At 39.7% G+C, this 26,638-nt stretch overlaps 1 protein-coding gene across 1 annotated transcript; it reads right to left on the bottom strand.

The window, feature by feature from the left end:
* Positions 1-330: 330 nt before the first annotated feature.
* sv2ba (synaptic vesicle glycoprotein 2Ba) lies at positions 331-19,223 on the bottom strand. The gene is made up of 13 exons (XM_040010617.1): positions 19,012-19,223; positions 14,560-15,288; positions 10,224-10,404; positions 8,390-8,541; positions 6,959-7,092; positions 6,381-6,470; positions 5,082-5,195; positions 4,862-4,950; positions 4,564-4,728; positions 4,336-4,469; positions 4,039-4,239; positions 3,781-3,940; positions 331-2,501 (listed from the first exon to the last, which is right to left on the bottom strand). Exons 2-13 carry the CDS (start codon positions 15,035-15,037, stop codon positions 2,318-2,320), a joined length of 2,082 nt encoding a protein of 693 aa, XP_039866551.1. The 5' UTR covers positions 15,038-15,288; positions 19,012-19,223; the 3' UTR covers positions 331-2,317.
* Between the last annotated feature and the right edge of the window lie 7,415 nt (positions 19,224-26,638).

Below are 26,638 nucleotides of genomic sequence, written 5' to 3'. Positions count from 1 at the left end.
GAGTGTCTTTCACACCTTAGCCAGAGTAAACACATCCTCCTACTACTGGCACTTGCTCACACTTGTGTGCTGCCATGTTTTTACTAGATCCCCACAATCACACAGCTGGCTCTGACATGGGAACAGCTATTTTTTTCCGCTCCCTTTCGCAGTCATCGTACCTGAAGGAGAAAACAATTTGCTAGAAAACAATCGAATGAAGAGGTCGCAAATGCTTACATTAAAAAATAAGCAAGATATAATTTCATTTCTTTATCATGTTTACATGACCAAATAAATAAATTCAAATGACATTTTTTTAAGACGGCTATGCTGATTGTATCTTTCTTCTTTATCTCTTAACAGATTTTTAAATGTTCTGCCAGTATTCATCACTGTGTCACAGTTTATATTCAGAGTGCACCTCCCACTGAAAGCACACCTTCATCTGTCAAGCAAAACACTATTGTCAAATGTTTTCTTATGGGTATTTTGTACATTGTCAGATTATATCAAATGGACAAGCTCAACATTTTGAGGAATGCGCTCATTTGCTTTCTTGCCAAGACTAAGATAAGACTGATAGCGCTGACACACAACCCCCCTGTGATTATTGCTTTGTTTTTGTGTGACACTTCTGCAGGGTGAATCAAAATGAAGCTCAGTATTTACTGAGGATTAAGATTAACCTCTGGCAACAGGACAACAGTGAAAAGTGAGCCCTTTAGTGCGATGATGATAAATGCACATTGTGTCTGAATAAAACATAAATAAATATCCTGTTTCATTATAAAACGGTGAAGCTTGTATGCAGAAGATGTGCAGGACATGTAAACAAACCTGTCTTTCAAATATGGTCACTGTTGGCTCCAAAATTAAAAATGCAAGTCCACAAACCAGTGGGTGACCACAATCAGATGGGGTGTGTCTTTGAGCCAATCACACCAGTACTTAGAGGGTCATTGGATCACATAGAAAAGATTTTAATCCCCAGAAGAAGAGCACCTCCATTGCTTTTATATGCATCTGTCAGTGACTTCTAAATCAACACAAAACAGGTACTAACAGTGTTCCATAAAGTTTAAAATGTATGACATTTTTCACGTGTTCATGAACCAGGAAACCAGATCATGAGCCCTCAGCTTTATTCAAGTCATGATGCAGCTATTATGTTACAACTAATATACACAGGTCTATATGTACAACCACAAATACAATACTGGTATTCAAGACTGTTGTGATTCAGTGAATTCACAGATGTGTGGATAACAGCCGCGCGCACATACACACCTCAGTTGTGCCAAAAAAAAAAAGTAACACCTTCTTTAGAAGTCTTGAAACATAATATGCAACAAGTTCTGTAAATCAGTTCTTCATCAGTATGTTAAAATGAGAGCATCATATCAAAACATCTATTTTCACAGTCATTCTTTAAAAAAAAAAAACAGACAAAAACAAATTAAACAGTTCCTTACACTTTGTCATGGCAAGATGTGACAAACAAGACTCTGATTCTACATTATCACCAGCAAAACACAGCTCTACCACTGAGGACAGACATAAACGTCTCAGAGTCGAGGACACGACGACAGACAAGGAGAATTGTTTTTGGTTGGATACGCTGGGAGAAATGGACGGGAGAGGATTTCATTTAAAAGAAAAAATCTTCTACATTATTGAAAATGGTGAATCTGGATTCAAGTCTACAGAAAACAAACCAAGCAACAACTAAAGAAGACTACAGACACCACAGGACACCGCAGAATAAACAAAGACTGTGTGGGTGAAATGGGTGTTTTCTCTGAATAACAACACCTGCAGTGATATTGCTGCTGAGTCTCGGCGGTGAATACAACAGGATTCAAATTCATTTCAAGTTATCACTACAAGTCCTTTCTCTTTCTCTGAGAGGGAATGAAATCAAAGCACGACATGGTAACAAGAACTACAACACCTTTCAAGTACACATTTTCATCTCATATTAATCTTTTACACGAACCTCAAACAACACAAATGTTACTACACTGTGTGCAAACGCAGGTTGGGAGAAAGATGGAGGGAAGACAAAGACTAGTTTTTTTATTCAATGTGACAGAAAAGCTGGGCAGCCTGAGGTACTTAGAGACAGAACAGAAAGCAACCACAGGTTTATATAGGCAACCAGACAGGTTTTCAATAGTTTTACTCGTATAACCATGACACACACATCTAGCACAACGTGGCCTTTCTTTATTACCTTTCTGTTTCAGTTTAAAAAGCTGATACTTTCCCCAGAATATGCGGCTTCACCCATAGCTAGACTGCGTTTGGGGCCCAGAGGCTGCAGGAGTTTGGCTTTTCAGGAGAGGATTTTCTCCCGGGTTTCGGGCAGTTTAAGAGCCACCATGCCTCCACAGACGAGGGCGGCGAAGGCCAGGAAGATGGGGATGATCTTAGTGATGCCGATGAAGGCGGCAAAGATAGAGCTGGCAATGATGGCCGCAAACTTACAGATGCCATTCAGGATGCCGAACGCAGTTCCTCTGCAGAGTCAGAAAGACAGAGAAGGGTTAGAGTCATAACTTGGCTGATTTACTGATGAAGTGAATGTGTGGAGAACCGAATTGGCCATGGATGCAGGTTAACGTTTGAGTTCATTTGTTCTCCGCTGGCATTGTTTTGCACAAAGGTGTTCACTTCTGTCTGCCAGGAAAAAACATCAAATATGCCTCACAGGTGCTGTGAGGTGGGAAGCACTACCTGCAACGTTAGGAACCAAGAACAAAGCTGCCAAACTGAAAGCTTGAGCCTCACAGAAGACAAAACAGAATGCAGGCAATAGGACATGAGGCATCAGCAGAAAGAACAGCGAAAACGCCTGTGTGTACCAAGCATTGTGTCACCGATGTTGTGAAATATCCAAGTCATTTTTGCGCAACTAGGGGGTGTCAGAGTTTAGATATCTGAGAAAATGATTTAGGGAGCCAGCTATGAGCGCAGGCCACAAAGAATAATGCACGAGTTTGTGCAATGTATTTGTTCAGGAAATAGCTGGTTTTAGTTAAGCTACTTTGTCATTTTTGTATTGGTTTATATATTTTTACACATTAGCGCGATGGCACGTTCCATCTCGGTGGTACACACTGGTGTATGCTTTCCTTATTTCAATCATTTCTAAGGGCAGGTGCCACATTTTGAGTTTAGTTAAGCTACTTTGACATTTGCAGTGTGTTGCTGTGCAGTAATGTTATACTGTTTTTCATTCCTCAGCAAACCACAGTAACACAGCTAAGATTGGTGTACTAACAGCTACCTTTCCATATATAATATGTATAATTTTGTTATCAACTGCAAAATAACTCCCTTTATATCAGGCATTAAATTCACATATAAGCTCCTGGTTGCATATTTTCTCATTTTCTCCCCCGGCAGATGTGATTACTCAGTTACTCATTAAAGTCCTGCCTTTACTAGTTACAGTTCTTATATGTTGTAAATATCTCACTCCATTTGAAACAACAAGTCTTCGGGTTTACTGGATGTGGATGTTACACTTTGCCTCTCCCAAGCATAAAATGGACATGCATGCCTAAGCTGCAGTACCAGCAGGGGGGGAGATTATATATTTAAAGCCAACGAGTCACTACTGAACAAAGAAGGCATGAAGTGCATTCCAGGCTATTTTTGGTTAAAATGCAGCTGCATATTTGTTGTTCTAGCCTTTACTGAACGGTGGGTTTGGCCTACCCTTTTGGAAGAGTCATAATAATTTATCTGTACTATAATGGAGCTCATATTACACGTAAAAATGGGATAGATTACCGTTTAGAGGACGGGTAGAGTTCCACAGAAATTACTTCTAGTCCATTCCAGGCTGCCACACTGACGCCATAAAAGAGACACTGCCAACATATTACAGCTCCTTGACTGAAACTTAACAGCAGAAGGAAAGTGCAGGCCGATGACGCCAGCATAGAACCACCTAGAAAGACAAATAAATGAGGACATACTGACAAATATTTGACTGAATATTTGGCTACGTAAGCTCATCGTTCCTGTGCTGCTCTCTCCTGAGGTCACCTATTATGCGGATCCTTCCTATCTTGTCCATGAACAACGCTGAGATGATGTTCCCAGGCAAGACAGCCAAACTGCCCAGGAAGCTGACCATGTAGATGACGATGTCATTCTCCTCCTGAAAGTTCAGATGGCAGCCTTTCTTCGGGTGGAGAAAGGTGGCATTTTCCATTCGACAGTTCTTGAACTTGTCCTGCCAGAGATCTGAAGAGTACAGAGGGTTAGACTGTAAAAAGTGCTTACAGGAGAAACCTATTGCTTTAGCTAATTGTACAGTTTCAGTGCAGTCTGGTCTGGTACCTGTGTTATAGAAGACGGTGTTTTTAATAGTGCAGTTCTCAAAGAAGGTGTTGGTGGATTTGATATCCTCAAAGTAGCAGTTTTCAAACAGAGAACTCTCAAACTTGACCGACTTGATTTCAATGTTGGCGAACCTAAATGAAAATAATGACATGAAGCAGTAGCACAAACAAACGAAACTGTGAAACTGAGAAAAAATGTATAACATTAGGTGTTACGGAAATGTACTTGTCATGGATGTACTCCCCCTCACGGTGGATCTGGTTGACCAGAGAGAAGTTAAAGTGGAAACGCTCCACACGTTCTCGATGGAATATTCGAACTTTGGACTCGTACTCCTCATACTGCATGTACTTGATCATATCAGGAAACCACACTCCAAGCCCGTGATAGCTGATGGACACAGAAGGATTGGAAGCATGAGTGGAGAAAACTAAAATGATTCGCCTGAGATAGAAAATTTTAATTTTTTTCTGTAGATGAAAGCACAGGTCTGTTTTGACCTCAGCTTTCAATGTAGATCTACCTGAAGGCCAAACAGAACCAGACAATAACCAGAAGGAGGCCTTGTAGTCGGAGCTCCGGCGCTGATAGAGACATGATATTGGCCATCACCTAAGGAAGGAGAAAGAGACCGACAGACAATCAAACTTGACATGCAAGGTCTGCATTAAAAAAGAAGCAAAGCAAAAAAATTGTCTATTTTTTTTTAATTCTGTTTTATTTTACTGTAAAGTGTTGCAGACCTGTTGCAGCATGGTCATTTTTCTGACAGTCCAGCGCTGGAAGGCAGTCCCAGTCTCACTCTGGATCTCTATGAACTCATCCTCCTGAGTTTGTGGAGTCTTGATGTTGGTTACCTTGACAAAGGCATCAAGTTTTTTTGATATTTTTTTTCATGTACAATTACAGATGACACAAGTGTGACATAAAAAAAACATTAAAAATAAATAAAACTTTAATTTAAGCAGAAAACATGTAAATTAATACATGATCGAGTTTTTAAAAAATGTTTTTGTGTTAGATCCTTGAGTTGAAACAATAAAACAAAAACAAAAAAACCTGTCGGGGATATTCATGGTAATTATTGTTGCACACAGACAAACAAACATTGGAAATTTTGATCAAAGTTTCCTAACCAGATTAATTAATAAAAACAAATGATTATCAGGACTCGTGAATAACATTTCATCAGTATTTTAACAGATGGGGCTCTGGGATTTATGTTGTTTTTTTTGGTTTTGTTATGAAGCATCTTCATCATTACTCTAGTCTAATTAGTTAATTTCTTACATGCATGTGTTCCTTTCAGTTATTCTGAATTTCAGACTCTCATTTGTCCAACCCGATTCGCCCCCATCTCCACCTCATCCTAGTTGCACAGAGAACCTCAATCAAATCTTCAAGTCCATCACCACCAGTGTCTAGAGTTGTAGGTCCTGTTATGTTAGTTCATTGGAGTTGCTGAATGGTCAACTCTTTGGTTCAATAAATTATTATTTTTTGATGCTTTCAAATGATTTCTCCTCAATGATTTTTACTTTATTGCACACTCAAGAGCCCAAGAACCGTCTTCAGCTTCATTTCACCAAGGCCTCTCCCTCTGACTGCCACCCTATCCACACAGGCACTTCCTGGATGAGTTATTTTGGGCTTGTCCAGCTGGCACGTGCAACTGGACAAAAATGTTCCTGCTGAGCAGGAAGCCCCAGGGCAGGCTCAGAACATGCTGGAGAGATTATGTTCCTTAGCTTGCTTGGGAACCCTTTGGTGTCCCACTAGAAGAATTGGAGGAGGCTGCTAGGGAAAGGGAGGTCTGGGAATCTCTGCTTAGACTGCTGCCCTTGGACCAAGATAGGCAGCAGACAATGAATAGATGGACGAAGAGATGTAAGACTAACTCTAAGGTATTTACATAAATTACAAAGAGATATCACCTGCACAAATGCAGGGAGATTGGAGCTACATTTATTTTATTTTGTTAATAAGTAGATAACTTTTCTGTCAACTGACTGAGCCAAACATGAGTGTAAATGAGGGCTTACAGTGAAAACTCTCTCTGGCTCCCCCTTGGCTTTCCAGTTGGTGTCATGAACTTGTCGCAGGATCATCCACGCCTCATCATGCCGTGCATTCTGAAAAACCACACGTACAAACATATAAATATCTATTTAAACAAGTTTAAAGAGCACCCTGTGAAACCTCTCAGGGTTTTCCAATGTGTAGTTGAAATTATAAAGTTTAGTGAACTATATATAAGAGTGACTCTTTTAATCATGGGTTTTGGTTTGAGCGCTTAAACTTTCCCACCAGCACTGCAGCCAGATGAATGTTCCCATTAGGTCTGCCTCTTATTAGAAGGGGTAATGTGTGATAACTTGTGGTGCAGCAGTAGCATACAAATACAATACCACATGTGGTTAAAGCCCTGATATTGTCCAGGATGAGAAACAGGGGCGGGTGGTGTTCTGGTGCTGTCTTAGCAGCTCATCGCTACCTTTGCACAGCAGTGGGATGTTGGTGTGGTGATGACTCAACATTCTTAACCAATCACAGCTGGATGCATAATCCTGACAATCAATATTATTACTACAAACTGGCTACACTGGTTCCAGTATCTGACCTCCAGGAGGAATCTCGGGCTCTCCGGCATGAACACGAGTCCGATGAGTGCGGCCAGTGCAGGAAAGAGACACACCAGGATAAACAGTCTCCAGCTGTGCATCTGAAGATGTGTACCGATGGCAAAACCCCAACCTGCAAAAACCACCCAGTGAAGAACACGTTAATATTTCCACAAACCTTGTTTTCTGGAATGCTTTAATTATCAAATCACAGAATTAATGTGTTGCAATTTTTTTTCTTGAGTTGTTTACATTTGAGTCATCAAAAGTCAATTACAAGTAGCCAACTGTGAGGCTGTTTGGGAATCTTTTTCAAACTGGATGCTGGCGGTATGTTTGGTTTTATTGTGAATAATTAATTCAGAACATAACTGATTAGATAAGGTTCCAGATAAGCCATATTAATGAGTTATTCAATACATTTCACCACATTATGCAGACCGAGAAAGAAAGAGAAGAAGCAAAATGTTCCCACTATGAGAAAAATTCCAACAAAAAGCAAGGGAGGAGCCAAGGGCGGGCTACACACAATTTTCAAGAGCAAGAGCTACATTCTCAAACATGATTAGATGACATTTAGTAATAGAGAATCAAGGATGGATAGTAAGCAATGATCTTCAGAGTTCAAATCCTCCTCTGGCATAAACAGCAGCACAGACACTGTGTATTAGGGGCTTTGTGGCAGCTCCTCTAAGTGTAACGGCCCAGTACTTTTGTGAATAAAGGGTATGTGGGGGAGGATGGTGCAGGATGGTGTTCATAGACATAAAAGTTAAAAGGCGAGTGTATGAGGTGTCAAATTGCTGTTGAACTTCAGATAAATTGCCTCCAGAAATTACATTCAGTAACTACTTTTTTGTCATTCGTCATTTCTCTTTACTGTCACACATGAACACATTTTAATAGCGCAAATACATTTTATTGTAATCTTATGAACACGATTATTAAGCAAAGAGATTAACTTCAGTAGCATTTCAAGAATTTTGGGCAAATGGGAGTAAGAGGCAAAAAGATGTGACATTTTGGACTGCAGTGACTTCCCATATGGCAGAAAAGATTAAGACATCAGCTTCTGTTCAGCAAGTAATGGTCTCAGCCACTGATTAAAACTGAAATAGTAATGCTGTTCTCCCTACGAACACATTACGAATTGCTAATACTGCATTTGATTTAATAACACAACTATCACATACCAAAATTGGGGTATCGTCGCTATACTACGTTATTAAATGTAATATTTTTAGAAGGCAAACGTTTAAATTTGCAAACTTGTGCAAACATTAATGCACGAGGCATTTGAACTGACAGCCGTGAGAGACTAACAGAGGACGCTGTTATTACAGACTCCATTTGTGGGGGTCTCAATTATTCATCTTATATGTTTTAATACTTTACATGTGTTTGTCTGTTTATCAGAGTTTGTGCGTTACCATAATGAGGGATGATTCCCCAGGCGGTGAAGGAGGCGTACAGGCCTCCAAACATCCAGAACATGCAGAGCCAGCTCAGATGTTCTCCACGTTTATCCATCTGCAGGAACTCAGTAAAGTAGGTGTACACAATTGGAATGGAGCCACCAATTCTGGAGGAGGGATCATAAAACATAAAATGAGTGTAATCTTACACAGATGTTTTTGATTTTGATGTGATTTTGTCCAGATTTTAGGACATCCTATTCCTTTGGATGTTCGTCAAATTTGCTTTAAAGACAACTTGTCACACATTTGCATTTTAAATGAAAAATTAAGGCCAAACCCTAACTGGAACTGGAAAATTCTTATCTAAAACTCATGATGATGCAAGCTTCAAACACTCGTGATTAAAAACATTTTGTTATATAATGACGGAATTACTGGCATTGATAGAATATTTGATAGATTTTTCAGAGCTCATTTTATTGAACAGGCACGAGTTAAGTCAAGATTTTGGTTCCTATCATGAGGGTGATTATTGATTTAATTCTGGAGCCTTGCGATAAGGAAGTTTCAGTGCTGGCGATGGTCACAGTTTAATAACGGCATCAGCAGGGATATTTGATCGTTTTGGTCAATGCCGTTTCCATTTCTCAGATCTTTTACATACTTTGTGGGACATTAAAACATTTTTTGAACTGTGGAAAAAAAAAATCAGATTATCACATCTGTAGGTTTAAAATGACTTCAAGGATTATTGGCATTTTTGAAGATTCCTCCCTTTTTTATGACTGTAGCAAATCTTTTCATACAGGGATGTGCAGTCAGCCTCCTGTTAGCATGCCAGAAAAATGCACATAGTTTTTCTTCAAATGTGAGTGTTAATGACTAACGTGGGACTCATTATCACCGCGAATCAGCGACAGCAGAACAGTTTATTTCGGTGACCTTGTATTTTGTTGCTGAACAACAAGATCAAACATCAATATTGCAGATCTGGCTGGAACCATTATCAAAATAAATGTGTCTTTGAAAGTTGCAAAATCAATCAGTGCGCACCAATAGCTTCACCGTAAGGTGCTGGCAACAGCAGGAACTGAGCAATAAAGCTGAAAATAAGAACAATCAAACAGCACTGTTTACTTGCTTTAATTAGTGTAATAAAGAAATGCTCTGTTGAAGTAAATAAGCAGAAATCTCCTCGTGTGCAGCATGCAGTCTTTGAGGTGGTGTTAACAGTGTGTTCTCGTGGCATGTGCCAGCAGGCTGCACATGATAGCATGCAGAGTAGAAGGTACTACAAGACCCCTACTTTACTGTAATCTTCCTGGCTCTCTCCTGCAATTGTTAAATGGCTTAAACAACAGTTTTTGCTTTACACTTCCTCATGTAGTTGGAGGACCTTGCATAGCAGTAAAGAACGGATGTCAAACTGCCCAACACAGTAAACGCCAATTAGACTCAAACACTGGGTCAGTTTTTCTTTTAGAATACCAATTAAACTAATTTAGCAGTCTGAAATGTCTAATATAGCCCACCAAATTAAAACACTCCATTATTAAAGCACTAAGAAGCATAATAGGTTAGATACAATAGAACATGTAATGTTTTTAACATGCATATCAGTTACTTTCTTCTGAGCAGTCTGACTAAATGTACCACAGACCACAGTTTTTTTAATGTTAGTTCTACCAGGTACATTTTTTTCTTTAAATGTCAGGGGTATTATTTTGAAATCTCTTTCTACTAACTTATTTATAGAAAAGGTCAGTCAGTCTGACAAAAGCCTGTGGATGTTTTTTTTCTTTGTTCAAGTAATGTAAATGTAAATTTGGCTAAGTCAGTGTCTCACCCAAAGCCGGAGCAGAACCTCAAGAAGAGGAAGAAGCCGTAGCCCTGAGCGAAGCAGGACAGGAAGGAGAAGACCAGGTCGATGGTCAGGACGTAGATCAGACACTTCCTCCTCCCCATTTTATCACACAGACCACCCCACACCAGTGCACCCACCATCATGGCCACATACACCAGGAGACCTGCAAATACACACGCACATATTTAATCACTTGGGAACCTGGTTAACTTGAAATGTGACCTTTACAGATTCACACATCCACACACAAACAAACACTTCACTTTTAAAACTCAAGTCAAACACCAGGGGGCTCCCTTTACCCTTGTATGAAGTAGGAGGAAGAGAAATCGTCACACAGTGTTTCAGTGTGACACATTCTTACATTTGAGACAAAGAAATAAAGGTCACAATAATTTCCCAGGAAGAGCGTTTCGCTTCTACAACACTCACCTTCCATATTTTAAAACCTGCTTTCAGTTTTGTTCACAAGCGCCGGTCACCTTTTCTGTTATTTGGGCTTTCTCTGACATTTTATTGTTTCTTTGATTACATGCTTTATCACTGCAGACTCCCACTCTGAGTCAGGCCGGTCTGGAATCTGTCAGCATGCAGCAGGCAGGTGGTCCAGCCTGCCATTTCTTCTTGTTCTGAAGCAGTTCCACAGCTCCACACAAGAGCATACTCCATTTTTCATTTTAATGTCTCTGGAGAGAGAAACAAGCTCTCCTGTCTTAGCTGTTTAGGGACTCGAATCTACAGCCTCAGCTATCTTCTTCAGCGTGTTGTTTAAACCACTAGAACAATGCATACTTCCTGCCTAGTCTGTGTTTTTACTACACAGCCATAACTACAGAGGAACTAAGCAGCTTAACAGCACGTGGAGCCATAGTGTGCACCTTCCCCGTGGATTACTAGACTATCCAAATGCTCTGATGCTCCACACGCCAAGTTGCATATCCCATTCAACTCGAGACTGCACAGGGGAAAGAAGAGTAAAAGCTATCATACCATCTAATATGCTGGCCAAATAGTTGCTTAAGGAAATGTGAACGCCTCAGATATCTGCAAGGATAAGTTAACAGGATGGCCTTGCATTTAGAAATCCCATCTTTCACATGGAGGCCTAGGATCTGTCCTGGCAGCAACAAGCTTGCAAAAGTGTCCTTGAATACAGTGAAGACACTTAGTCCCTGGAGGAAAAGGGAGAATTTATCTTTTCCTTCCTGCATTAAAAGTGAAAGCACTGTGCTGAAGTGCTTTTATCACAACTGTAGGCACAGAACAAAACACAGCTGCAAAAGATGCCAGAGATACAAAATATATAGTAAAAGAGACTCCATGCTCTTGAACGTGAATAGATGCTGTATAAATTAATTTCCAAATAAAATGAATTAAGCCCACTTCCTCAGATAGCACATTTGTGACTATTTCAACTGTTAAATCGATGCATTTTTCTAACCAGGTGAATGATTTTTGCTACCTACTTTCATGAATCAGTGCAGTTTTTCTTTGTGATTTTTATGATATTTGATCATTTGTTAACTTACTAATCCATGAGTCCCTTGAAAACTGGGAAGCAAACGTCAGCACTTGTGAAACAAGTGGGTCTATCCCTGCATGGGAGTCACTTTGTTTAAGAGAATATCATCTTTTATAAATACCCAACATTAGACCCAACATTATCAACGTTTTACAAAATGGTTTCAAATCACTGAAAAACCTTTAAGTGAAAATGTCGATCATTGCTGTCATCTCACACAGGGACCAAACTAAAGGATGGAAGTTATTTTAATTGTTAGCTTCTGGCTCAGCTACTTTAGGTTGTTTACTATGTTTAAATGCCTCACTTTTTAAAACACATTTATCACAAATGAGTTCTCATATACATTGTTACTTCAATTAAAAGTGTAACTGTTGTTAAGATAACCAAACTAAATTAAAAAAAACTAGCATTAGCGTGTTCATTTTTCCTTAATCGACTGTTTCCATGGTTGAATACTTTTCCAACTTTTCTGAAAGTATTTGAATTTATGTTTTAAGAAAAATGTATAATGTGTTAGGGCAGTAGTTATTCAACATTGTTGAGTACATTAGCAAAGTTTTCCTGCTAAAACTAAATTAGAAACTACTGAATCTGTGAGATAAAAAAGAAAATAAGAACTGAAGGCTCTGAATGGGCAGTGAAGCTGCTGTTTTCAGAAATCTCTAGAAACATGTGAAAATTCAAATTCTGAGCATCACAGACCTTGACATTTTGAACGATTAGCGTGATTTCTCCCAGTCTGCCAAAACATTTCAGTAATAGACATGAAGCACCAAAGACAATCTGGCAGGTATCATAAAATTATCTACGTACGCAGTAGCTGTGGATCAAGTATAGCAGCTTGGGTTGAGATTAAATCTGAGCAGAATTTCTGATATCATCAATCAGGTGTAGGTTCCTTTTGTTTGTGTCCACCACTGTGTCTTCCTCTATTGAACACTTCACCCTGCAGATTAAACAATATAACTGTCATTAAAGGTAAGTGTGCTAACCCTCCTGTGTTTAACAAAAGCTTTGGGAGTCTGTCTGCTTTCCAGGACTAAGGTTACGATTAAAATAATTTCTGTTCCTGTGTGTCTAGTGGACAGAGCATGAGCATGAATCAGACAGGATCATTCTGCAGATCTACTTCATATTCTCAGCCAATGATCAGCTCTCTGCCCCCATTCTGCGCAAACAGACGCTGTGATTTCATTTTCGCCAGGCCTTCCTCCTGCTACCGCAGCCTGTCAGAGGCCTGAAGCATATCTGACAGCTCTGCACCAGCTCCGCAGGCCGCCAGGATCTCTGACTGCTGCAACATGCTCCATATTAGCCTGGGAACACACACCGAATGCAATCACCACCGGGTTCCTCATCAATCTCTCGCAATGCTTCATCCCAGGAGCCTGTTGTTAAGATGAAATGAGCGATGTGCAATCTGCCACATCGCCTGGCTACACACGAGGTCTGGGAAATAAGGTGAAAGGCTTTAATTTGCAGTTCAGTTGTCTGCACAGAAAGTGAGGAACTGACTTTTTCAAGGTAAATCTCCCGATAAGTCCACGCTGCATACAAATTTCAGTCCTAAAGATAACTAAATAATTAAAATATATCTGTTGGCACCCTCAAGCCAACTCCCAGACACATGGAGGACCACTGCCAAGGCTCAGTGAAGCTAATCTGGTTGCTCACAGTGGACCCAAACTCCATTAGGACACACAATGTTCATTATGTTCTTTATTTTTGCATTTGCCTAGAAAGATCCAAGCCTTTTCCCCTAATTTGCTCCGGCGACTGGGGGATATTTTTATCTGAAGCAGTGGGCTGCAGCCATGTGCCGTCAAGAGCCAAGCATATGCGGGATTTTGTTCCAGCCAAGCACAACAACAGATCATTTCACTGATGAGATCCTCCTCCCTGGGTAAAGAGTGAAACTCTTCAACAGATGACTGTAATTAGGTAGTCTTGCAGGTTTTTATGTGTCTACATATAATTTATGTTTGTCATGCTAGCCATATGATAAATAATGGCAGAGGGAGTAGTTTGTCAGTACTAGTCTGTTCAAACTGACGTACTTCAGCAACTGTTGAATTGATTTTTTAAATAGATTTAACTCTACTGACTTTGGGGATGTCGTGATATTTTTTTAGCCTCGTGAAGTTGAGAATTATGGCAACTATTGGACAGAATGCTATGAGTATGCCATCTTTTGGATGAATTATAGGCCTCTCCGGGCCTTTCATATGGGTAAAAGTAACATTTTCTGACCATCTGAAAATCTGTGAACATGACTGTGATCTCTAATAACCGATATGAGGATATTTATCATATTATCATTATCATATTAAACAATATAGATAAACTGTCAAGAAGGAACAAGATTTTTTTTATGCTGAAAGTTAACATACTCTGGTTGCCATGCAGATAAAACAGCTGTGTACAAAAAAGATAAACAGGTCTTTGCATTTGTTGTCATTGATCAAATTTAGCTGCAGTTGTTGAATTCCACACTGATGGACATTTGGATAAGATCAGTGTTATCCACTATCCAGATATTTTGTACCTGAAACACTGTCCCAAAAGGCGAGTCAGCAAATTACTGCAGTTTTTAAAAACAATTCTTAATCATCAGTGGCTCAGAAAGTGAGCGGATACACTTAATATTCACTATATCTCACATTTGTGACCTTAATTTTTCTCATTTAACAACGTCAACATTACTTATATTACCTTGACCCAACTGTTGATTTGATTTGGCTCTAAACAACCCTTGATCTGCATAAAATTTAATTGAAATTCAGTTAAACTCACCCAGTAATCCTTTGTCAGCGTTAGATATGCACATGTCCTTTTCAGCACTGGGCAGGACAAAGCCCACCACGAAACCATCCACTCCATCAGCCATTAGCGCCAAGCCCAGCACAAAGAAGAGCATCCACTGGAAGCGTCCATGGCCACAGTCCTCCATGATGGTCTCGTATTGCTCTGGCAGGCTTTCCTCTTCCTCTTCCTCCTGGGCAGCCATCCGGGCTTTCCTCCTGGCCTCCACTCGAGCTGCCCGTCGTGCCTCCTTGATCTCGTCGGGGTGCGGGATGCCTTGGTACTCCCCCTCATACATCTGATCATCCTCATCTGCCCCTTCAGTGGCATCACTAGCAGCATCCTCGTCCTGTGGAGGGTAGTCCGTCTGATAAGGGTAGCCGTCTTGACCTCCACCATCTTGGGTGTAGGTGTAATCTCCACCTTCGGTCATCTGCTGGTTTACATTGTTGTGATAGGGGTCATCCATGGTTCCTGCTGCATGTAAGGAGAGCAGGAGTGACTTTGTCTCGGAGCCGTCGTGTGCTGAGGAAGCTCAAGTTGTCAGCTATAATGGCATAATCCTCCCAAGAAGCCGTGAGCTGCTCTCGTGTAGCTGCAGTCTCCTGGTGTCAGAAGAAAACTGCAGGTCTTCTGTAGTTAAGTCTCAGGTTTAAGGCCTCAACAAGTATGCTGAAAGACTGTTACCTTCCGTGATACGGAAAGTGCTGCATGCTGAACCTGAAAAACAATGAACACCACACATTACATATTGTCTGTTAGCCCCACATCACTTGTAGAGGAAAAGCCATTGCTATGCAACGGTGCCCTTTGGGCAGGTAACAAGTAACGTCTCAAAAGACTTCCAAACAATCATTTTATAAAACTTACATCAAAATTCTATAAAAGTATCGGGGAAAGTACTAGAATAAGATTTAATGGCTAAACTTTGATTAAACGTGTTAATTTTTGAAAGATTTTTAAACCTGTTTTTATCTTTGTATTGTATTTATTGCATCTATTAAAACAGATTTTGAGTCGATTTCCTTTTTATTTTTCCAACTTTTAAAAAACTTGCTTGTGAACTAAAATCCTATCCTTCTCCCAAAAATTAAATTTTTCAAAGTGTCTTGTGGAAGGAAAAACAAGTTTGGTAATGCTTTTCTCCCTCTCTGTAGGCTGCTTGTCCTTCCACACAAGCAGATAATCTCATCGTCTCCCCGCTCAAATGCTCTGGCGCCATTTTGATCCATCACACAGCATTGCTGCAATGACACATTCAGATCTGTCTTGATTTTTCTGGTGACCAGAGGCCAGAGCATCTAATGCCGACGAACAGAGAAACACAAATTCCATTAAATTTTAGGATTTCTGTTGCTGCATCTGTTCCTGACGTGATTAAATGAGTATCACAGTGAAGCCGAGCACACACATGCTTGTAAAATCAAGAAATTGCTAACCTGAGGCTGTTATCCTCTGTAGTTTAGAGATAAAATATGATGTCGTATTTTTTTTAATGCTTTGTGTCAGATTACTAAATGGCTTAGCTGAATACCAAACACAGCACACAATTCAGTCACACAGTTAAACATTTAAACAAGACAAACCTTTATTTAACCTCTAACTGTATAGTCACAGGTGAATTTTAGCTTTTTATTCCTCCTCCAGCCACAGCTTCACATTCACACTTACATGTTTTACCACATCTGTACTACTTATGAAGTATATAGTACTGTAAAGCAACCTATTAAACCTTTACTGGAGAAATTACATAAAACTGGTAAAGAAGTAAATCTAGAAAACTGAATCGTCTTTGCATTAGTTAACATTAGCATAAACTAGCATTAGGAGCATAAGTTATTGGCCACGCCAGACCAAATAATGCTGTACTTGCAACTGTATGTATTATAATTATTAAGATCTTGTTTAATTATATATTTTTCTTCATTAAAAACACATTTCAAAAGGTAACCCACAAAGTTCACCTTAAATAACAAAATATATTAATTGATTTTTTTTTAGCCTGACACTAATTAATGCAAATGACAGTCTTTAACATGATTAATTAATAAATACCAAGATCAACTAAATAACCCAGATCTCCACACAATCTCTGTTTCTCTGACCTCTGTTGCTTTTTGATGGCAAACTGATTGTTTCCCCAGAGTAAACTATACCTAAAGGTTTTAGCATGTTTGTCCTTACATTCCACATATGCCTTTTAATAGAATCCTTAATAGTTTCAATGAATAAGATGAATGATAAGTTTGTTTGAAATAACTAAGTGATACAAGTTAGAAATTCCACCTGAATCCTTTCACATAACTTTTATTGTGATTTGAACCGTTTTAATCCTGATTTACCGTACTGCAGTTTTCCTAATGGACCATTTGTGTCCACCTAAGTGTTATTGGCCTAACTTTCATTAGCCCCTGTATACCCAAGTAGAAATATTTGTAGTCCTATCATGTGACAGTGCTTGGTTTGGTTTGGGTTGGTCTGTGCTGGTTTGGAAGCAGGATGACGAATACTGTAAATTAATCCAGATTACGACAGCAGGTTTTTTTTTTTTATTCTGCCCTTGTTGCCTCACATCATTGTTTCATCATGAAAGTCACAGAGGTGGTTGGTAGCAGCGATGGATTACACAGTCTGGATTGATGCACTGAAATGTAGGCTGTTTGGTGCTTTCAGATGCGAGGTTTTTGAAATCAGAAAGTCTGTGTTAAAATCTACACTTGAATCAGTTTTGCTGTCGGAAGTAATGAGAAGAAGTCGAGTACTGTGATAGAATCACCATCATCTATTTATTATTTCTTCAAGCGGTGTGAATAATACATGAACAGTTCATGAGAGGGAATGTGTTAGGATGGATGCGCAGTCATGTTGAGGGAAGAGAAGTTGCTTTCATCATCCTGCTGCAGTTCCTTTTCTCACACAGCTGGCGCTTACATAACAGTTGGGCTGCCTAGTCTTTCCCCTCTATCTCCCGCCCTTGTTTTCTAACCTATTGATCCAGGTTTGCGTTCACAGCCGTAGCTCACACTGCACACACACTTACACAGATGTCAAATCACCATTTGTGCCTCTGCAGTTTTTGAATAGGTCATAATCTGCCTTTCTCTGAGTGTGTCCCGTTGTTGAAAAGTCAGAGAGCCCCTTTGAAATCATGAAAATCAATGTGAGTCTGAGGTTTAACAGGAAGCAGAGAGGTTGCCACCTAATTTACAGAAAGCTATTTCAATTTCACAAATGACCTTTTACCATTCAGATCATTTATTATTTTGACTGAGCCAAACTCTGTAGCTCATTCTACAGAGAGCAATGGAACCACAGACTCGTGTGGCGTTACATATTAATGCTGCGATAATGGACTTTGGAAGAATAGCTCTACAGACACACACACACATGCAGTGGATAGAGCATCAGAGCTGCCCAGTGGTCTACGTTTTGATTTTTTTTTTTTCCAGTTGCAATTCTTATATTTAATTTTTAAGTTACCGTAGTTACCAGTACCACTGCAGGCAGCTCCAGTTTAGCTGTAGGAGCCTAGCTTTATTCATTCACTTTTTCATACCCAGCTGGTCCAACCTCCTGCTTTTTAATCTATGTTTTAATTACATTTGAGGAAATGTAGAAATTGACAAAATCACAAATCAACCCTAGAACCCACAGCGTTGTGCTTATTAATTGTCTGCAACAAGTCACTGTCCTCTAATTAAATTTTAGCCTTCAGTTTTACAATAGTATTTTTTAATTTGGCCCCTTTTGGTGACTGGATCACTCCCCCACCCCCCACCCCCACCCCTATTTCTGCAACACAGCTGTTTGATCACAGCCTTACCTACAGCTAAGCAATTCTGAGAGGATCTAAACATTTTTCATGCTCGCTAAAAATTGTTAGTCCAGATTGAAATGGCTGAAATTCTTATCAGCCTACAAAACCAGGATCCCACTAAGCAACTCGTGTCTATTGAGATATAACACAAAATCAGTTGCACTACATCTGCTAAATGTCGTGCATCTGTTGATAGAATAACTGGACCATAACAGAAACAAGTTACTTTTAATCTCAATTCTGCACTGATCTCCAGAGGTCAAAGGAGAATCCCGTTTGATTTCTTGGGACAACTGTCTGCTAACTGACCCATTTCTATGTCTGATAGACAAGAGATTGGAGATTTTCCACTCAACGCATAAAATCTCATCAAGCATTCAGCTTTATGTCTTTTTGTAAAAGACAAACCAGTTGACACAAATAATTTCAGACTAAAATTTCTCTGTTTTATAAACATCAGAATTAGTGCTGACCATAAAGGAGCATTTGCTGCATATCATCAGGCCTGTGTTGCTGCACCACATCAAAATCATACTGCAGCTATCTTTTCCATCATTGTTATCTATTTCCTCACTAGTTCATCTCACAAAGCAGCGAGCATTGAAAAATAACAAATGTTATCTTACCAGAGAAAGCATTCCTGTAATATATAAAATGACTTCTGAACTTAAAAATGTGCTAAAGTCCAAGTAGCATTTTCAAATGTCGATCGCCTACATGTCAGTTTATCCTAAGGCCGTGCTGTAGACAAACCTAAGGGATTAGGGTCCAAGCTCACAACTCCCCCACCCCATGCATACACATACACACCACACACTACCCCTCCCTCACCAGGGCTCATCCCCACAGGAAACTCCCCAGAATTAACCCCACCACCCCTCTGGGAGGTAATGGTACAGTCCTAAAGGTTTAAATAGCAACAGGCTGAACTGACACTGACTGCAAACTGTGTAGTTGCTCTGCAGGATTTTTGGGATATTGCTGATCTGTATTAACAGAGGTCAGAGTTTATAGTCAGCTGTCAGAACAGCAGCCTTCAGATTTTCTGTTTTCCTTTTCTCTTTTTGGCTCAAGGACACATCAGCAGGGCAGATGCTCGTTGTTATGGGTACCTGAATGTGGTTTCAGTAATTTACATGAAGAAAGTTCCAAGAGGTGCACATTTTAGTTTACATCTAATCACCACACCAAGTGGTTTTCACTGCCTATGCCATGTTAGGATAATGACTATCTATAGTAACCCCAGGCAGGGACGCTCCCTTTTGTCCCAGAAGCAGAAGAGCTGCTTCCTTTGAGGAACAGCTGTATGCCAAAGTATCCTTGAATGAGACATTGGCTCGCTTTGCTGGCTGCTCATCCATCCTGAGAAACTCTGGATAAGCATATCAGCAAAACTGGATGAAATATTCCTTTTCCGTTGAAGCAGGAAGGAAGGGCTGGCAGTTTTATTTCTCTGGGTGTGGATGAGTGTAGAGGTTATTATGGATGTGTCTGAGTGGCACCTAGAGCGGAAGATGGATAATCATAGCTTTGCTGCTCCACATATCATTCCTGTGGTTTACATACACAGAATATACTGACTATGATAGAAGAGAGGTCTGATGCTACAGAAAAAAAACTGCAGTTATGGTTTGACGGTGCGGTATATGGATGCCCGGCATTTCCCAAATGATAGTAGATTATATAATATAAAAGGCTTTAATATATAGATGTATTACATAGGCCTCAAGAGGCCTTCTCCACCGTCTATCTGCAGTCTCCCTGGGCCAAAACATCTTTATATAGTTTGTTTTTACTGAGGGTATTTACATTGTCCTGTAATATAAAAGTGAAAGGCTTGAAAGTGTCCAAATCTGCTTGAGCAAGACATTAAAACACTTCTGTATAGGTCTATTTATCCAGATGGATATGATACAATGCACTTTATTACTGTGATGTGATGCAGGTGGGTAGCAGGCAGAGGATGTACCCAAAGTGCAGGACTTGAAAGACAGAAGTAAACTAAGAATCACAGCTTTATTTAATGCTGGAAAAACAACAGAGAAAATGAACTAACTAACCAAGCTATTGGTTGGGCAGACAGAAACTCACACGCCGTGAAGGAGATGCAAATAATATATACACAGGGAGAAGATAAGACAGAGAGGACACACCTGGGGAACAAAGTCGAATCATACACATGAAGCAGGACTCTATCAAAATAAAACAGCAAACAACAACACACTGAGATCTAGATTGAGACACATTAACTGGATTCAGGTACTGGACCTGTGAATTAACATGAAAGGACAAGAGACACCAGACAGACATGGGACTATGACCAGGGAGACAAATGATAAGACCATGGAGATTAGACAGGCTGCAAAAGGAGATGCTGATGACAAGACAAGACCAGGAACAGACTAAACACAAAAGGGAATTAACATAATAAAACAAGAGCCAGGAACTAGAAATAACAAACTCAGACACACTAGAGAATACTAACTACAGAAAACTAATGCAGAACTAAAACATGAAAATCTCTTGAATCCCAAAGAAGGAATCACATCGTCATAAACCCAAAAGCTAGGTCCAAGACCCAGGACCATGGCAGCTATGCTCTGAATCATGTAGCTGGGTTGGTCCAGAAAACATACCTGTGAAAATATGGAGATGTCTAGGAGACAGAGCAGTGGACTTTTTGACCAGACTGTTTAACATAAACCTGGTGAGTGAGAGGATGGCACTAATAAAGGTTAGTGCCAGAGTTGAAGATGATCTCAGCTTGAGCAGTTAGAGAGATGAGAGATGAGGCTCATTTGGACATGTGCAGAGAAGGGACAGTGGATATATTGGACTATCTATGAATCTACTGATCTATGACCTCAGTAAAAACTTTTTGAGTGAGTTTATGGTTTCAGTTGCCTGTGTCATTTTTAATCAATACATTGTGTTCATTTAGTAAATTAGGGACCCGTTTAGAATAAAATGTTGATAAGGTATTGAATGTAAAAATCCTGAAGGTTCTCAGTCAGCTCTGTCCCTCAGCTGCAATGACTGGTCTGATAAATCAAGATAGTGGTGGTGGCTCTCTTTCAAAAATGTGTGTGTTGAGTGGGTTAATTGAAGACACAATCTAAGGTAGTTTGGATAAAAGTGGTATATAAATGCAGGTTGTTTACAAGAAGCTTTCAGAGGTAAAATTGCCCGGTTATTCACACGAAAATAAGATTTGCAGGAAAAGTCTGTCAAAAATAAAAATCCAGCACTGTAATACAAATACTTATTTACTGCTTTTCTGTTCCGTTAGTCATCTTGTTGTGACCCATCAGATTAGTTTTTCTATGCCTTAACTGGAGTCTCTACAGCTGATATGTAAACCATATATCTACCTGCTGGTTTAGATATGTATGCAGCATTTACAGCTTAAAATCTCTTTCCACAGACACATCTAAGAGTTTCATTATTAAATATTAACAAGATGGAATTATATATTAAGGAATATATGTTGTCTGAGTTGTACATTGTATATATCAGAGATCATTTGTGCCTTGCTCACTAGTGTACATATTGTGTTAAGATTTAAATTTTAATTTTGATGCAATATTAAATGCACCATATGCAGCAATATATGATAGCTGTTACTAACTTGCTGTTACTATATAACGCACATTTGTGTGAAATGCCATGACAAAACACACACACGTGCACGCGCACACAAAATTCATATCTGTGGTCAGTCTGTCAACTCTCACACCCCCATCAGAGGACTTGGTACGGCCTGCTATGGGACATCATTATAAAGAGTAGATGTCTTACATAGAGGCAAAGCTCTCTAATCCGAAGGCCAGATAATTCGAGTGCAAAGAGGATTAGCTCCACCCCAGCAGAGCCATTGGCTAAATTTAGCCCCCTTACTCTCTGTCTTCACCAGTCTCCATTTAACCCCTCCTCCAAGCCCCACCTGTGACTGCCTTTACCCATCCATGTAGGGACACTATCCACCAATCACACATTGCAGTTCTTTATTACGCCATCATGACATCTACAGACATGCGCATCCACATAATCCACCCTCTCGGCCTGTTATTCTGGCCCTGCCTCCTGTCAGCGTTAATGATACTGTGTCACAGCTGCGCACACTTGATGTAGACTCTAGAAAATTTGTGCTTGGGTTTTACACTTTGTAATGTCTCCGTCCTTCATTTGCAGAGCTGTGTCCTCTGGCAGCACAGTGAGATTGCAGCTGATGGTGCCCGCCATAGGCCTGCCTCAGGAGGAGGGGCAATCCCTGCAATGAATTGAGGAGACGTCTCATGCAAATATCCAGGAAATGAATGGCTTCCAGGGGAGGATTCTGGGAAGGCGTGATAAACCCACTCTTGCATCCCTTTTAGCATGAACTCACTATTTACTGCTTTTACCTCCTATGAAATCTTTATAGACTGCAGGACCAAATAAATTTTTATTTCTGTGACCTTTGACATCCTTGCAACCTTGCATTATTGTGGAATTAAAGTTTATTTTTGAGTCATTGTCAGACAAATAACTACATTCTACTATATGTTTTGCATTGACTTAGGTATTGACTTGGGTTAGAGAAATTCCTTGCTTTCTCTCCTTTTCATGTCTAATGCGAACTCAATTGTTGCAGCTGTTTGTTTACAGTCTGATTTGCTTAAAATACTGTTTATAAGACCCTCAGGGTTTCTGCATCTTCTGTTCAAGTGTCAGTTCTTTTCAGCACTGCAGCTTCCTTTGTTGAGTGCCTCATCTTCTATATATGTGGGCGCAAAATAACTTTAAGATAACAAGGCAGAGAAGAATACAGCAAACAAAACCCTGCTGGTACAATTACTGAGACATAGCTTGGTGTTTTTTCTCATCTGCTGACTGGGCCTTAATGGAGTCAGTGCTACATAGCTTAGAGAGGACGCGCCACATGATTGTGGGTCTCCAAGTTAAAGCCGAGTCTTATATGTAGCTCATTTCCCCTGTTCTTCATATTTGCCTATAGTTGAAAGATAAAAAACTATATATAAAAATGTGATCCAACTGACTTGTAGAAATGGTAATAGATGAAATTTATGAGTTTTTTCTCCCAGCTGAGTAAACATTGTTTTGTGGAGTATATTCAGAAGCAGAATAATAATGGTTTTACATACAAATTTTCTGGTGAAATCTAAGTGAGGCCTCTTTGTTTATTTCCCCAGCTGTGCTTATCATGAATTATTAGTATGGAGTCGCTGTGCCTTCATGCCTCCTGTTTGCTCCTAATTAAAGAGGAAAGATCTGAGAGAGTTAATCTGCTGAGCTTTGGTGAATGGAGGTGGGATGTGGTGGCGGGTGGGAGACGGCCAGGGTCCGACCACCCCAAATCCCAATCATCTGGTTGGACACGCCAACTTAGCTTAAGTCACCTGACCTGCTCTCTGGTACGGATCCAGGACTGCATGCAAGGACACACAGAAGTGTGAAAAAACAAAGCTGTTGGTTAACTTCAATCCCGGGTGTGAACAAAGTGCAGTCATGGTTTTGCGTCGCTGGAGTCATTTGAACTGGTCAAAAACTGCTCTGATTGGTGGAACACACGCAGAGTTTATGTGACAGTGATTTGTACTGTGGTGTGTTTCGACTGCACAGAGACAGTAAATCCCAGGTGATGAGGATCAAATGGACTTACTGACCTGCAGCGCCACAGATACTGACATCTTGTGGGCACTGAGATTATTGATAAATGCTTTTAATTACAAAAACATTATTGATTTATGTCATCGAGGTCTTTATTGTGACCTTTCACAGAACACTGTGGAAATAAGCTACACGAGGACTCATGTCAGGCTCACAGGAAATACTCGTAAATGTTAATTTTGGTATTTTCCTGGCATTTGTTGATACTAAAATACAAGCATCCACATATTCATCACACACAATGACTGTGGGGTGGCAGTTTGGATGTCAGCCAGTCCATTCAGCTGAATGACAGCAGCATGACTGGTGCACTGTTATCTGTGCAATTATACCACACTGTATCATGATAATAAGGTACACTTTGAAGTTTGGAGCTTTTTTTTGCACACCGAGATGAAGAAAATAAGGATCTGATGGTAAGAATCTCACACCCAGAGTCAATTTAAAGTTGACAGTTACAGAGAATTGGTATGAAGTATCCTGAGAATTGTTGTACCTGTAAGGTAAGCATGTGAAAAGCTCTGCTGTAACAAATGGTGGGTGGCAGCTGAGTGAACAGTGCTGCTGAGAAAACAGACAGCTACAGCCCAGAGGAAGCTTTTATCTTTATGGTGTCAGAACTTTTTATGCTGAACATGTGTCAACTTTCCCAAAGTAACAATGATATGAAACTTCAAAGAACAATAGTCAGAGCATCTGGCGTGATATTTTTTTAACATACAAGCTGTGTATTTACATAGAGATTTTATTCATTCTTTCCTTACATTTAATCTAAAACTGCATTTATCAATATGGTTATATTAAAGGTTAAATGACTATATGTTATTTCTGAGGGATCAGCCATAATCAAAAATAACAAATAAAATAATAACCTCTTCATCTTTGAATTCAGGTGTTTACACTTGCAGGCATATAAAATCAAACACCTAGTCATGCAGCCTCGCTTTACTAACATTTGAAAAATAATGGGTAATTCTTGTGGGTTCATTTAAAACTAGTATGGTGGTGTAATCTGATGTGGATGTGGTTCCCAAATTGTGGGAACTACAGCAACTCAGCTGAGAAGTGTCAGACTATGCAAAGTTACAGAGCAGGGTTGCTGAGTGCTGCTAGGCATGGTGCATTGCTGTTGCCTACAACTATGGAGCACCGACCTCATCTGGCATTAACATCTGCATGAAAGCGTGTACCAGGAGCATCATCTCATTTTTCCATGGGTAACCAGCTCCTGTAGGTTAATGTGTACTGGCTGAAGTGACTTAAATGACTGAAGACTTGATAAAAATGCTCATTTTGAATGCAGATTTTGCTTGAGTAGTACTTAAATTTTGTCTTTAACTTGTGTCTTGGACAGAAATCCAGCAGCTCTGCTTTAAATCGAGCTAGCATGTTATCTAAATCAGATTTTGAGCAAATTTTTACACAAAAAAATCTGTATGATGCTGCAAAATATAACAGAGCCTTATTTTATTAAGTAAAAATAACCCTCATAATCAATCTTTTACCACAAGCTATAATAATAATAATAATAATAATAATAATAATAATAATAATAATATGAGTTTACTAACTTTCACCTTTCTAATAATTATCAAAGCCACTAGATGGCGTTGTGATAATGACACTAAGGGTGTGTAAAAATGGCCTCTGTTGGCTTGTAATTTCCTGTTTTGTTCAGTGTTTTTACCTAAAGGTAACCATATCTGGCTGCGATGCGGTTTTAGTTGTGGCTTGCAAGCTTTCTTAGCACACTGCACCTTCAGACACCTTCTAATTAATTGTAAGTAACGTAACAGTAAAATATTACAATTTCATTTGTCCAACCTGGAACACAGACCTCTTTTGCTGGCTGTCGAGGCAGTTAATTATAATTAACCACACAACTTGCCATGCTATTTGTCAGGCAGTTGCATTTAATATGTTTGAAATCGCCATCAACACTGCAAACACAGGCAGTCCAATTCAGTGCCTCAAATAAGCTCAGGTCATTTTTGAAAAAGACTTAGCAGTCTAGTCACTTGGAGTGGCCACATTCCTTACTTTAAACCTTTTATTAACTAAATAGATGCCTCAGCAAATAAATACCCTATTGTATAGCTATGGAGAATACCGTTTTTGTAGTATAAGCATGTTTTATTTCTACTGTAAAGTCCCAGACACAAAGGCCTAGAGACTGGTTGGAGACCCTTGGGAACCGGTGGTTTATATATATTCATTATTTATTTATCAGATGCTGGAGGTTATACAGATTTGGGGTTTCCAGGGGGGGTCATCATCTGAAATCTAGGTCTGGTCTTGAAGGTAGCTTTCTAACACTGGGGTCTGTGTGGACTGAATGACTTTGTAAGGCAGCCTCAAGTGGCTTAGATGAGCTGTATGCACGAGTGTCCTGTGGAGTCAGTTTTTGTAAATTGGCAGCTATGACTGCTTTGTTAAACAAGGTTAAAACTAAAAATTGAACCTCAAGCAAGATCCCTGGAGCGTTATGTGTTTATAAATTTAAAAACCACAAACAAAAGAGCTGCTAAATTGACCTTGAGTATTAAAAACACTTTCAAACATCTCCCCACTGTGGCTGTTTGG

The sequence above is a fragment of the Simochromis diagramma genome, unplaced genomic scaffold, assembly GCF_900408965.1.
Source record: "Simochromis diagramma unplaced genomic scaffold, fSimDia1.1 OVJJ01000603.1, whole genome shotgun sequence".
Lineage (NCBI taxonomy): Eukaryota > Metazoa > Chordata > Actinopteri > Cichliformes > Cichlidae > Simochromis > Simochromis diagramma.
Note: the sequence above shows the minus strand (reverse complement) of the source record. Positions and strands in the feature narration are given on the sequence as shown.

Bases quoted from the DNA above. Each gene is read 5' to 3' on its own strand.
- sv2ba (XM_040010617.1), bottom strand. From the start codon at position 15,037: ATGGATGACCCCTATCACAACAATGTAAACCAGCAGATGACCGAAGGT. The intron at 7,093-8,389 runs GTAACGCACAAA...TGGTTTTTGCAG, and splicing joins GGGAATCATCCCTCATTATG to GTTGGGGTTTTGCCATCGGT. The intron at 4,240-4,335 runs GTACCAGACCAG...TGTACTCTTCAG, and splicing joins CACCGTCTTCTATAACACAG to ATCTCTGGCAGGACAAGTTC.